The 13,347-nt window shown below is 31.5% G+C and overlaps 2 protein-coding genes across 2 annotated transcripts; both read left to right on the top strand.

Annotated features, from left to right (window-relative positions):
- Window positions 1–429: 429 nt before the first annotated feature.
- Window positions 430–1,553, top strand: LOC109095519 (fatty acid binding protein 1-B.1). Its single transcript, XM_042763046.1, has 4 exons — window positions 430–586; window positions 984–1,156; window positions 1,243–1,335; window positions 1,414–1,553. The coding sequence occupies exons 1-4, from the start codon at window positions 484–486 to the stop codon at window positions 1,465–1,467; spliced, it is 423 nt and encodes a 140-aa protein (XP_042618980.1). The 5' UTR covers window positions 430–483; the 3' UTR covers window positions 1,468–1,553.
- Window positions 1,554–10,024: 8,471 nt separating this feature from the next.
- On the top strand, window positions 10,025–13,344 carry LOC109094786 (sepiapterin reductase-like). The gene is made up of 3 exons (XM_042761538.1): window positions 10,025–10,406; window positions 11,546–11,836; window positions 13,026–13,344. The coding sequence occupies exons 1-3, from the start codon at window positions 10,076–10,078 to the stop codon at window positions 13,214–13,216; spliced, it is 813 nt and encodes a 270-aa protein (XP_042617472.1). The 5' UTR covers window positions 10,025–10,075; the 3' UTR covers window positions 13,217–13,344.
- Window positions 13,345–13,347: the final 3 nt, after the last annotated feature.

A 13,347-nucleotide genomic window follows, 5' to 3' on the forward strand; every position in this document is an offset into this window, starting at 1 on the left:
TATATATATATATATATATATAATAAATTAAATGATAAATGTTAATATATTTATATAAGTAAACGTATTTTATTTTACCTAGTTGCCAACTCGACATTTTTTCACTTTTGATTAGTTTAACTAAATTAAATAAATAAATGCTAATAATAAATTAAATGATAAATGTTAACTGAAAATAAAAAAAGAAACACTAAAATAAGTGCTAAAACCTTGACAAATTAAGGTGAAAATATAAAAATAAAATCTTATCTAAAATAATTAACAAAATCTACAACAGTTACAAAAGTAGTAGTAAAGTGATGATGTCATGGTTCTGAGGGCAAAGGTCAAAGGCCGTGATCTGATCAGAGCAAATCCTCTATCTGTACTCTTTTACCCCGCATGACATTTAACCTGATTTCACAGTAACTGGCCAATCAGGACCATCAAGTCAGGTTAATAATTATTAATCTCTGTGTCTGACGATATAAAAGCGTCTCTTAAATGCTCTGGAGTTACTCAACATATTCACCGGTCATCATGTCGTTCAGTGGGAAATATCAGCTGGAGAGTCAAGAGGGATTCGTGGACTTCATGAAGGCCATCGGTGAGTCGAAATCTAACATTAATGCATGGATATCATGAACGCTGGATCTGAATGAACTGCTGATAAACTAGCCAGTTAAATGCACTGTATTGAGTGTTGCATGCATTGCATTGTTTCGTGCATTGCATTGACCGTTGCATGCATTGCACAGAATGTTTCATGCACTGTATTGAGTGTTGCATGCACTGCATTGAGTGTTGCATGCATTGCACTGAGTGTTGCATGCATTGCATTGAGTGTTGCATGCATTGCACTGAATGTTGCATGCACTGCATTGAGTGTTGCATGCATTGCATTGAGCGATTCATGCACTGCATTGAGTGTTTCATGCATTGCATTGACCATTACATTGAGTGTTGCATGCATTGCACTGCTAATCACCTGATTATCTTTTCAGGTCTTCCTGATGATATGATTGAGAAAGGCAAAGACATCAAGAGCGTGTCTGAGATCGAGCAGAACGGAGATCAGTTCAAAGTGACCGTCACGACCGGACCCAAAGTTCTGACCAACAGCTTCACCGTCGGACAGGAGGCTGAGATCGAAACCCTGACCGGAGAGAAAATGAAGGTATTGCTGCGCTCACAGACCTGCATGCAGGATTTAATGAGCGTTTGATTGCACTGATGATAATGATGCTGTCGTTTGTGTTTTAGGCTGTTGTGAATAAAGAGGGAAACAAGCTGAAGGTCGTCCTGAACAAAATCACATCCATCACAGAGCTGGTGGATGAAAACACACTGGTCAATGTGAGTGAGATCAGCGTTATCATCAGCACACGGGAGGTTTTACTGAATTAAACTCATCTGACTGATGTTGTGTTTCAGACTCTGACTCTCGGCAGCCTCGTCTACAAGAGGATCAGCAAACGCCTGGCGTAAAAGCAGACCACACTCACCATGATCTGAGAAAAACAACAACATGAAGGGATTTATTTTTTTTTTTTATTAAAGATTTCTCAAAATCAGATCTATGTATTTATTTGCATTATTTGAAAGAGAAGGTTTGTGTTGTGCATGTGTTCAGCTAAAACTGAGACCATAAAAAGTCTGAAATAAAAATTAAATGAAATGAAATACAAAGTTTTCAGATATTATTTCAAATAAAATTTTGTTTAATTTAACTATAAACTAATACATTTAATAAATACTATAAAGACATATTGGATTTATATTTAAATAAAATCTAATAAAAATGACAACAAAATGGCTAAACCCTTAAAATTAATGTGAAAACAGAAAATAAATAATTACATCTAATTCAAAATATTATAAGGGCAACATTTCTGATTTTTGTTTAGTTTCATTTAATAAGGTTCCATTAGTTAATGTTAGTTAATATATTAACTAACGTGAATAAACAAAGAACAACACATTTATTACAGTATTTATTAATCTTTGTTAATGTGAGTTAATGAAAATACAGTTGCTTATTGTTAGTTCGTGTTAAATGTAAATGTTGAAATTAGCATTAAGATTAATACATGCTGAAGTGTTGTTCGTGCTTAGTTCATGTTAACTAATAAACCTTATTTTAAAGTGCTACCGAAGTACTAAAATAACTAAAACTAAATAAACTAAAAATAATAAATTGTAATGAACATATTTAAAAAAAAAAAAAAAATGACAAAATTACTAAATCTTTAACTAAATTTAAATTAAAATCAGAAAATATAAAATTTAAATCTAATTCGAAATATTAAAGTAACTTCTGAGAGGGAAAAACACGATGAGGATCTCTTTAATGTCGCAGTTGTTTCTCCGTACAGTGAGCGAAAATTGAGACTTTTCCATAAGTTTCCTTTTTTTCAGTTTTTTTTCTGAGAAAAAGACTAATATCACACGTGCCTCCTCTTGAGTTGAAAAAATAACTCAATTTCTCAACATCAAATGATCTGAGCACTGATTTTACAGCTCTGTGTTCTTTCTGAATGATGACTATTGGCTCACTTGGGTCTGTTTGAGCAGAAACACTAGACGATCATTTAACGATGTATAAAGAGCAACACGAGCAACATCATCCTTTAAACCTCATGAGATTTTAATTACGAAACACTTTACAGTTCAAAATGACACTCAAAAACAAAGAAGAGACTAAAAAATTCTCATCATGTAGAGAAATGAATCAAGCAGTGCTCCCTGATCTCGAAGTCTGAATGCATCTATTCTGAATTTTCTGTTTTTCATATTTCTGCATGGGATACAAACCATGATCGTTACAAACACACACAGATGATGAAGTGGCCTTTTCTCTCGTGTCTCAGTATAATGACTCTCTGTGTTTACTAGCCGGCGTCTCTGCTCCTTATCTAGTGGACTGAAGGACTGATATGTTCACCAGCACTAATCTCTCCAGAGCAAAGACAGACGTGTGAGCTCTGCAAACACACTCATATCTCAACATTTCATTCATGTGTACCTCTGCACACACTACACTGCGTCATCATTACTAACCTTCACACCATCCCAAATCCATTTGACATTTAGCAGCGTATCTGCTTTCACAGGACTTTTATTTTGTTCTTTTTATGGCTGGTCACTGTCAGCTTTCTCTGTAATGAGAAGAGCAGCAAGAACACCTCTTCTTGTGTTTTTCAGACGCTGTGTGGGTTTGGCGAGTAAATGACAGAATGATGATTTTTGGGTGAACTATGCCTTTAAATCCGATGCTGTGCTGTGATTTTTGATTCTGTATTTCTGTGATGATTTGTGATTCAGTATTTCTGTAATGTGAATGGAATCTTATTTACACCACAAAATAAAAATATTGGAAAAAAATAGTGACTTTTTGTCTTAGAATTCTGAGTTTTTATCTTACAGTTACAAAAAGTTATAAATAATTCTGAGTTTACATCTCGCAACTCTGTTATTTATGTTTAGATATTAGTTAGGTTTAGATTTTAATACTGGAAAACAAGACAAAAATATTTTGCAGTGTATATAATGTAATCAATAATAATAATAAAAAAAACCATTAAAATAAAAAATGATTACAAATATTATTATAATTAAAATATCATTAAAAATAGGAAATATTATTAAAATAAAAAATATTAAAATAAATAAAAAATTTATAAAAAAAATTAATAAAGATTCAGATTTAAATAAATGAAAAAAAAAAATATATATATTCTGAGGAAAAAAAAAAAGTCAGAATTGTAAGATGTAAAGATGTCCAGTTCACTCAAGTTGGAAAAATCTTTAATCCTTTTTCTTTATTTTTATATTTTTTATTATTAAAGATATATTATATACTTAATATTATATAGCATCACTTATTTATCCATGGAATCTTCTAAAATAATTTATTTTGCATAATGTAAACCATGACATATGAGTAATTAACGTTCCTTTTCCTGCCTATAAACTTATTTCTTGCTAAAACTAAAAAAAAAAAACATTAAAAACATTTTTGTTACTTGAAAGCAACAAAGTAACTGTTACTGAACGAAAATAAAAATAAAAACTTGAATTTATTTTATTTCATGTACTTGCCATTGACATTTCTCTTTTTTGCTTAGTTTAAGTTACATTTAACAATTTCATCCAGGTAACCACACACAGTATTAATGGGGTTACTCAAAAGTACAAACTTTTGAACGGGGTTATTTTAATTTCAGATATTTTTGTGTCTTGTGGACTAAATGTAAACATCTTTTATGTAAAATATCTTACTCAGGTCAGTACTAAATAAAAAAATAACATGCATTTTGTATGATCTCTCTTATTTTGTTAAAATTATTCACATGTTCACAGATTCTGCAAGGGGTTCACAAACTTTTGCATGCCGCTGTATATGTGCTCTAATGTCCAAAACCTGTGAGCTACAGTGAAAACACGAGCATGAGTAAATGATGACAGAATGTTCATTTTGCTTTGTAAAATAATCCACCTCTGTATGGAAAGATTTGTAAAAAGATCAGCATTTGATTCTGTGTTTAGCCCAGCGGATCTTTCGGCGTCTCTGTCATGTTTTTGGCTGTGTTTGGGTAGTTGATTATCTGGAGTGATGGATGTGATGATAGAAAGATCTGATGAAGACAGGTAGAGCTGCACAGACCCACCTCTTCTGAGAGTCATACACAGAATCTGCTCTCAGTCCAGTTCTGTTCTCGTTCTCACATTAAAGAGTGAATATCTGCATGTAAACCGCTGCATTCAACTATTTATTTTATCATAAATACAGTCTCCACTAGTGTTCAAAAGTTTGAGGTTGGTGAGATTTTTAATGTTTCTGAAAGAAGTCTCTTCTGCTCAGCAAGGCTGCATTTATTTGATCAAAAATACATTAAAAAATTCTGAAATATTATTATAATGTAAAACAGCTGTTTTCTATGTGAATATCTGTTAAACTGTAATTTATTTCTGTGATGAGCAGCTGAATTTTCAGCATCATTACTCCAGTCTTCAGTGTCACATGATCTTCAGAAATCATTCTGATATGCTGATGATCACATTTACATTTATGCATTTAGAAGATGCTTTCCCCCCCCAAAGCAACTAAAGCAATTCATCAAAGAGCCATCAATATTTTTTATATATAATAAATATTATTATTATTACTACTATATATTATAAGAAAACTAGATTAGCAAGCAAGATAGAGAAGAGGAGAAATCAGTTTGCTTTCAACATTATCAGTGTTTAATATTTTAATATTATCTGCTTTAAATAATGATTTGCATTCATTTAATTTCAGGATACTTTGATGAACAGAAAGTTCAAAAGAACAGCATAGAAATCTTTTGTAACATTAGAATAGTCACTTTATATCTTTACTAAATTATAATATTTTCGAAATATAATTGTAATTTTTAAAATTTTGATATCTTTTGCACACTGAAAAAAAATGATTAATTGAATTTACTAAAAAAAAAAAAATAAGGTAAGTGGTTGCAATTAATTTATTTTAGCTACATTTTTAGCTACAGTCAACTAAATTTGTTTATTTAAATGTAGCTAAAATAAATTGATTGCAACCACTTACCTTAAAAAAAAAATAGTATAAAATAGTATAATTTTTTTCGGTGTATATTACAATATTTTGATTAATTTAATGCATCCTTATTGAGCAAAAAAAATCATGCAAATTTTAATTTCATTTAAAATAAAAAAATTAGAATACTTGTGAACACTAGTGTATCTGATGTGAGTGATTTATTGATACAATTGTATCAGAAGGCATTCTCAGTGTTCTCTTTCAGTTGCATCCAGCTGACCGAGAAGCTCTTTTCTGCACATCATGAGCTGAATGTGACATTTCACAAAAGTGATTAGACAAAAATGCATGTATATAGCAATCTCTAATGATCTTTGCGGCACACGCAGGCCACAGTATTTCGGTTAATGCACGCTTTTCACTGAAAACCCTGAATCACATGAGCTGCGGGGGCTCTTTCGGTTCAGACTCTCACTTCCTCTGCCATCTTCTCTCTGATTCCTCTCCCACCCACCATACTTTCACCTGTCTGCTCTCACGCTCCTCCAGAGGATGTGAAGACCACGGTTTCTCCACCTCATTGCCGTCGTTGAGGATGACGGTGCAGTTGGGCCAGCAGTCGTGATTGACCAGACACAAGTTCGGGAACAATCCGAACAGCCCTCGCTGATCACTCACCAAGAACCCGTTACAGCTGACCTGTCACAAGAAGATTCACAACACATCACATGCACATCTCCGCATCTAACATGATGCTCACGCACCACTCTGAGGAAGTGGGAGACGCTGTCCAGTGTGTGTGGTTTGCTGGACCGAGGCCAGCAGTCAAGGAAGTTGTGTATGTCGACTTTAAAGTCCTTGAGGTCATCCTCGTTCTCCTCCAGCGCGGTCAGCTGCATGTCGGAAACCACGCTTCGCTTCTTATTCACACAACATTAGATTTATACAACATTTGAGTGTGAATGCTACGTGCAGAGGGTTAATCTTGACCGTGAAGGGAACATGAGCTATGTTTAAACATTACACATGAGCTGAAAACACCAGCATAAATGCGCATGCACCGCAAAAAACGATGCTCTTCTTTAGTGTTTTTGACTTGTTTTCCAGTGCAAACATCCTTAAATAGAGATGAAGTGAATGAAGTGTTTATGATTAAATGGGGTCAGAAAAATCTTGTTTTCCCTTTGAATTAAGATTATTTTTCTTAGATTTTTCAAGTCATTTTGCTTCATGAATCTTGATTTAACACTAAAGCTCCTGAAAATCCCAATCAAAAATGACCTCATCTTTCCAAATTGGCTGGTAAATCTCCCATCATGCTGTGCTTTTACCTAATAATGGACTGAATCTTTTAATCAACTTGTTTTCTCTCAATCCAAGCGCTGCAGCTTCTGCTAACAGCTGTGACAGATACAGATACATTAATGTTTTATTAGCTCATTCTTCACGGGGAGCAATTAACATTCTTCACTTCTCATCTTGAGTTGCTTGAATCTAATCTTGATTTCACGGGCTGTTTTTAGACGAGTTTGATCTTAAAGTTATATATAGATCATCAGCAGCCACAGAGCACATGACACGACTGAACCGACTCCTGATCATTTAAAGATCAATCCTCATCAGTGTTATTAAAATATATTCATTTTAAAATAGTTTTCACTTAGAAATCACTTGCACATTTCACAAGTAAAGGAACCCATTGAATTAAATACTGAGATTTTAACTAGAAAAACTAAAATAGCAGTTTCTTGTGTTTTACAACCATTCCAACAATTCCAACTAGAAAAATCAGTTTTTACTGTGTAGTTTTCTTTTTTAATTTTTCCATTCTTTTTTTGCTTTTATTAAATATTTATATGCAGTTCAGTTTTACGTCTAGTTACTCTAGTTCTTAAAAGCTAATTTAAGTAAAAATTTGAAATGTTTCCTTGGCAACTAGCTGAAATAAAATAAGTTTAAGTATTTTTTATTTTGTGTCAGTTAACATTTACTTGATTTTATATATATATATTCTCTTCTGCTCATCAAGGCTGCATTTATTTGATCAGAAATACAGTAAAATCGTGAAATATTTTTACTATTTAAAATAACTGTTATCTTTGTGAATATGTGTTAAAATGTAATTTATTTCTGTGATGCGCAGCTGTATTTTCAGCATCATTACTCCAGTCTTCAGTGTCACATGATCTTCAGAAATCATTCTAATATGATGATTTGCTGCTCAGAAAACATTATTATTATTATTATTATTATGTTGAAAACAGCTGAATAGATTTTTTTTTAGTTTTCTTTGATGAATAGAAAGTTCAGAAGGACAGCATTAATCTGAAATAGAAATCTTTTGTAACATCATAAACATCTTTATCATCACTTTTGATCAATTTAAAGCATCCTTGCTAAATAAATGCATTAATTTCTATCATTTCCAATATTGACTCCAAGGTTTTGAATGGTAGAGGGTATAATGTTACAAAAGCTTTTCATTTCAGACAAATGCTGATCTTTGGAATTTCTCTATTCATCAAAGAATCCTAAAAAAAAAAGGTGTATTTAACTGTTTTAAATATAATAATAATGATCAGAAATGTTTTTGAGCAGCATATATATATATATATATATATATATATATATATATATATTATATATAACTGTTTTCCATATTAATAATAATGATCAGAAATGTTTTTGAGCACATATATATATATATATATATATGTTAAAATTAGCACAGCAACATGTTAAAAAAATATAATAATAATGATCAGAAATGTTTTTTGAGCAGCATATATATATATATATATATATATATATATATATATATGTATGTATCAGAATTAACTGAGTTTTTGCTTAAAACTATTTTTTTTTTTAAATCTGCCAATGGATTAAGATAAATTTTCTGACCACATTAGCAGATTTTTTAGATGCATTTTTCAGAAAACAAGACCTAACTATTATCGTCAATAATTTTGCTTCTCCAGTAAATGCATCTTGATTTAATAATGTTTAGATGTTTGTACTGGAAAACAAGACAGAGATACTAAAGCAATTTACTGTATTGATTTTCACAGGTTTTTTTTCCTGTATTTTGAATCATGCATGGCATTAAACTGTGTTTTAGGTTTGAAGGAAATGTTTGTAGAACAGAAAATATCCTGGCAGAAAATTACGTTTGTTTACTTTATAATCTGGTGCCTGATTTTTAATTCAGAGCGTGATATGTGACCGTATTCTGTGTCCTCCTGACCGTCGCATGAGGACACATGGACATCTGCTGCTCTGACGATTAGTGATGGACGTTAAATAGATGACACATGTCGCCATCTTCAGTGCTTGTTGCACTAGTTTAAACTCATATGCTTTTTATATCATAATTAATATAGTTCTGCTTGTGCATCCTTTGAAAGAGAATCTGTTTTCTGTCCTGTTCCGCATTTACACTTCTGCTCTGGCTATTATTCTGCTTCACTCTTTTTGTGGGTTCCTGTATAATAAAAGGCTTGTCTTTCTCGTTAGTAAGTGTTTTAGATGAAACTCAATGTGATTTTAAATGAGTTACACTGCTGCCCGTCAAAAGTTTGGAATCGATATGATTTATTCATGTTTTTTAAGTCTCTTCTGCTCACCAAGGCTGCGTTAATTTGATTTAAAAAATACAGTAAAAATGTGAAATATTATTAGAATGTAAAACAGCTGTTTTCTATGTGAATATATATTAAACTGTAATTTATTTCTGTGATGTGCAGCTGTATTTTCAGCATCATTACTCCAGTCTTCAGTGTCACATGATCTTCAGAAATCATTCTAATATGATGATTTGCTGCTCAAGAAACATTTCAGATTATTATCAATGTTGAAAACAGTTGTGCTGCACAATATTTTTGTGGAAACCGTGGTAAACTACTATTCAGATGTAGACATTTATAACGTGACAAAATGTTTCCATTTCAAATAAATGCTGTTCTTTTGAACTTTCTGTTCATCTGTGAATCCTGAAAATAAAATGTATCACAGTTTCCACAAAAATATTAATGTTTTCAACATCGAAAATAATCAGAAATGTTTCTTGAGCAGTAAATCATCATATTAGAATGATTTCTGAAGATCATGTGACACTGAAGACTGGAGTAATGATGCTGAAAATACAGCTGCGCATCACAGAAATGAATTACAGTTTAACAGATATTCACACAGAAAACAGCTGTTTTACATTATAATAATATTTTAAAAATTTTACTGTATTTTTGATCAAATAAACACATCCTTGATGAGCAGAAGACACTATATATAAAAAATACTAACAAATCGTAATTGTTCCATCACTATGTGGTCAAACACCTTGCAGTTGCATGTTGTACTTTTGCATCACGCAGAACTCATCATATTTTACACTCTCATACCTTATTTAATGGCATTAACTCTTTCTTTATGAATGGTCTTTTGTGAAACTGCGTGAAATGGATTGGTTTCTCTCGCAGTCACTTGATATAAAGCACCACTCGCTGCTGAGATTCATCATCATCTGACCACCAGCGTCTCTGAAAGCCTACGATGGAAGACGAGATCTCTCGAGAGTCCAGGGATCTGGGCAGAGCTCTGTGCATCATCACAGGAGCGTCGAAAGGCTTCGGCCGGACGCTTGCGTTTCAGCTCAGCTGCCTGCTGAAGCCCAGATCCGTCCTGATGCTGGTCGCTCGAACCTCAGAGCAGCTCAACCAGCTGAAGGAGGACATCATAACCCTGTACGGCGGACAGAACGAACTGGACGTCCGCTGCGTGCAAGCCGATCTGGAGCAGAAGGACGGCGTGGAAAAAACGGTTCGGGCAGTTAAAGAGACTTCAGTGTCAGAAATAGACCACTTACTCCTGATCAATAATGCAGGTGCGCTTGATTTTGTCATTGCACTGCAAAAAAAAAAAAAAAAAAAAAAAAACAAAAGTATCTAACTCATTATTGTCTTTCTTCCCACCAAAAACAAACAAAAAAATAATATATATAAATTTTTTCAATAAAAAAAAACATAATACTTAACTTACAGTTATATGTATTATATATTCATTTACATAAATCTACTACTTAAAAAAACAAAATAAAATAAATAGTAATAGTAAAAATAATACACTGGACATAAATCAAAAATAATACAATGAAAACAAATACTAAAAAATAAAAAAAACAAAAATAAAAAAAAACAAAACATAATAAAGATAAAAAATCACTAAACAAATTAAAAAATCACTAAAGATTTAAGTAATAAAAATGTTAATTTAAATAAATAATTGAAAAATAAAATTAAGTTAAACACATCAAAAAAAATCTACAAATTAAAAGAATCTACAAATTAAATCATTAAAATGTCAAATTAAAAAGAAATGAATAATTAAAAAAAAAAATCAATAAAATTATTTTTTTAATGTTTTATTGAATTTTAGCAATTTATTTGTTAATTATGTATTAATTTAAATCTAATTTTTATGTACTTTAATGTAATTCTTAAAATATTTTATTTAAATTGTATTTTTTAACTAAAAATATTATTAAAATATATTTATTGAATTATATATTTTTTTATCTTATTTTTATTATTGATTTATATACATTACAAAATTAGATTTTCTTACTTATTTTTGTCTTGATTTCCAGTACAATTATTTAAACTTTCTTAAATAAAGACACATTAACGTGAACTAAAATGACTTCAAAAAACTCATCAAAATAAAAACACATCAAAATTAAAAAAATAAATGTTTAAAACAGAAACAAATATTTACTAAATAAACTTAATTCAAAGGGGGAAACATGAGATGTGTTTAATTTTAATAAGTTTCTCAGAAAACAAGACGTTATTTCTGATGTCATTTAGTTTCAAGTAAATGTATCTTGCAGATTTTAGAATGTTTAGATATTTGTTCTGGAAAACAAGACAGAAATCCTGAGTAATGAAGTTGTTTACACTAAAAGCTGATCTTTCTCTAGTAATGTGAAGAATGTGAGTGATTGTTTGTCCTCTTCGGTTTCAGCGTCTCTGGGTGACGTGTCTCGCTTCGCTCTGACCTTCACTGATCCGGTGGAGGTCAACCGTTATCTGTCTCTGAACGTCAGCGGAGCGCTCAGCCTGACCGCCGGTGTCCTGCAAGCGTTTCCTCGCCGTCTGGGTCTGCGGCGTTCGGTGGTCAACATCAGCTCTCTGTGTGCGCTGAAGCCCTTCCCGTCGTGGGTCCTGTACTGCACCGGGAAAGCCGCCCGCGAGATGATGTTCCGCGTGTTAGCCGAGGAGGAGCCGGACGTAAGAGTGCTCAGTTACGCACCCGGTGAGTGCCGCGGAGCTCTGGTTTATCATAAAGCAGACATGCAAACATGTTATTTAGTGTTTGTTGAAGGGTTTCTCAAACTGAGGTTCATGAGCTGAGCAAAAGCTAAAGATAGATTAACAATTAAAAATAATACACTAGAAATAAATCTTAAAAATTAAAAATTATAAGATCATTTTAAAATAAAAACAATCAACATAAAAACTTTACATTTAAATCATAAAATTTTTAAATTAAATTAATAATTGAAAAAATGTAATTAAAACAAAAAACAATAAATACATTTAAAATAAAAAAACAATTAAAATATAATGCTACATATCAAATCATTAAAATGGAAAATTGAAAATAAATTAATTTAAACATGAAACTTAAAATCTAACACTTACTAAAAAATGTTAAAATTAAATTAAATAAACAATTAAAAAAACGGATTAAAATTAAACACTTGAAAATTAAATCACGATGTAAAATTAAAACAAGTAAATAATTAAAAAATAAAATTCAAATAGAAAGAAATAAAAATTTGATGTCACAATAAATAACTTTTTTTTTAAATGTAACACTTAAAAAATGTAAATTGAAGGATAATAAATAATGAAAAAATAAAAACTATTAAAATATAAAACTTGCTAAAAACACATAATATGAATGAATAAACTATTTAAAAACTTAAAACAAAAATAAATAACTAACAATTAAATTAAACGTATATAAACGTACCGTCACAAATAAATAAACAAAAACGATTAAAATAAAAAAGTAAAATTAAAATAAATAATTAAAAATAAAAACAACAAACATATAAATGTACTAAAAAATACATAAAATGTAAAAATAAACATTGTAAAATAAAAACAATTAAAAATTGTAAATAAAAAAATTTAATTACATTTACAATAAATGAATAATTCTTAAAATAAACATGAAATGAAACATGAAATCATATGAAAAATTAAATATTGTATTTGTTTACCTGCATGTCTTGTGACCTTTAATCAATGTGTTGATAAATGATTGAAATATGGACTCTCAAAGTAACATCTCAACTTCAAGTAAATATTTTAGCTTAGGTTTGGGAATCGCTGGTTTGGGGGTCAGCGTGACCCTGGCAGAAACACACTGCTGATAACAGACAGAGGAAGTTAATCAGCTTCTATGAGTGTTTTCTCATCTGTGTGTGCCGCAGGTCCTCTGGACACAGACATGCAGCTGCAGGCGCGCCGTTCCTCCGGAGATCTGCAGCTGCGGCGCTCCTTCTCCTCCATGTTCTCCGAGGGCCAGCTGCTCTCCTGCGAGGAGTCCGGAGCCAAACTCATGAAGCTCCTGCTGGACGACGACTTCCAGTCCGGCGCTCATCTGGACTTCTACGAGCTCTAGCACTTACAGCTTTCACACTGCATGTTCACAGACGTTTCTAATGTTTTTGATAGATTTGTGTTCTGTTTAGGTCTTCAAAATCTGTAAATCTGTTTAGAAATACAGTGTTTTTTATTAAAGGAATAAATTAA

The sequence above is a fragment of the Cyprinus carpio genome, chromosome A8, assembly GCF_018340385.1.
Source record: "Cyprinus carpio isolate SPL01 chromosome A8, ASM1834038v1, whole genome shotgun sequence".
Taxonomy (NCBI): Eukaryota; Metazoa; Chordata; class Actinopteri; order Cypriniformes; family Cyprinidae; genus Cyprinus; species Cyprinus carpio.

What these genes read in the sequence shown, in the direction of transcription:
- LOC109094786 (XM_042761538.1), top strand. Translation starts at nt 10,076, where the DNA reads ATGGAAGACGAGATCTCTCGAGAGTCCAGGGATCTGGGCAGAGCTCTG. An exon ending in ACTCCTGATCAATAATGCAG is followed by an intron (nt 10,407 to 11,545) that starts GTGCGCTTGATT and finishes CTTCGGTTTCAG; the next exon opens with CGTCTCTGGGTGACGTGTCT. An exon ending in AGTGCTCAGTTACGCACCCG is followed by an intron (nt 11,837 to 13,025) that starts GTGAGTGCCGCG and finishes TGTGTGCCGCAG; the next exon opens with GTCCTCTGGACACAGACATG.
- LOC109095519 (XM_042763046.1), top strand. Translation starts at nt 484, where the DNA reads ATGCTCTGGAGTTACTCAACATATTCACCGGTCATCATGTCGTTCAGT. An exon ending in TGACCGGAGAGAAAATGAAG is followed by an intron (nt 1,157 to 1,242) that starts GTATTGCTGCGC and finishes TTTGTGTTTTAG; the next exon opens with GCTGTTGTGAATAAAGAGGG. An exon ending in ATGAAAACACACTGGTCAAT is followed by an intron (nt 1,336 to 1,413) that starts GTGAGTGAGATC and finishes GTTGTGTTTCAG; the next exon opens with ACTCTGACTCTCGGCAGCCT.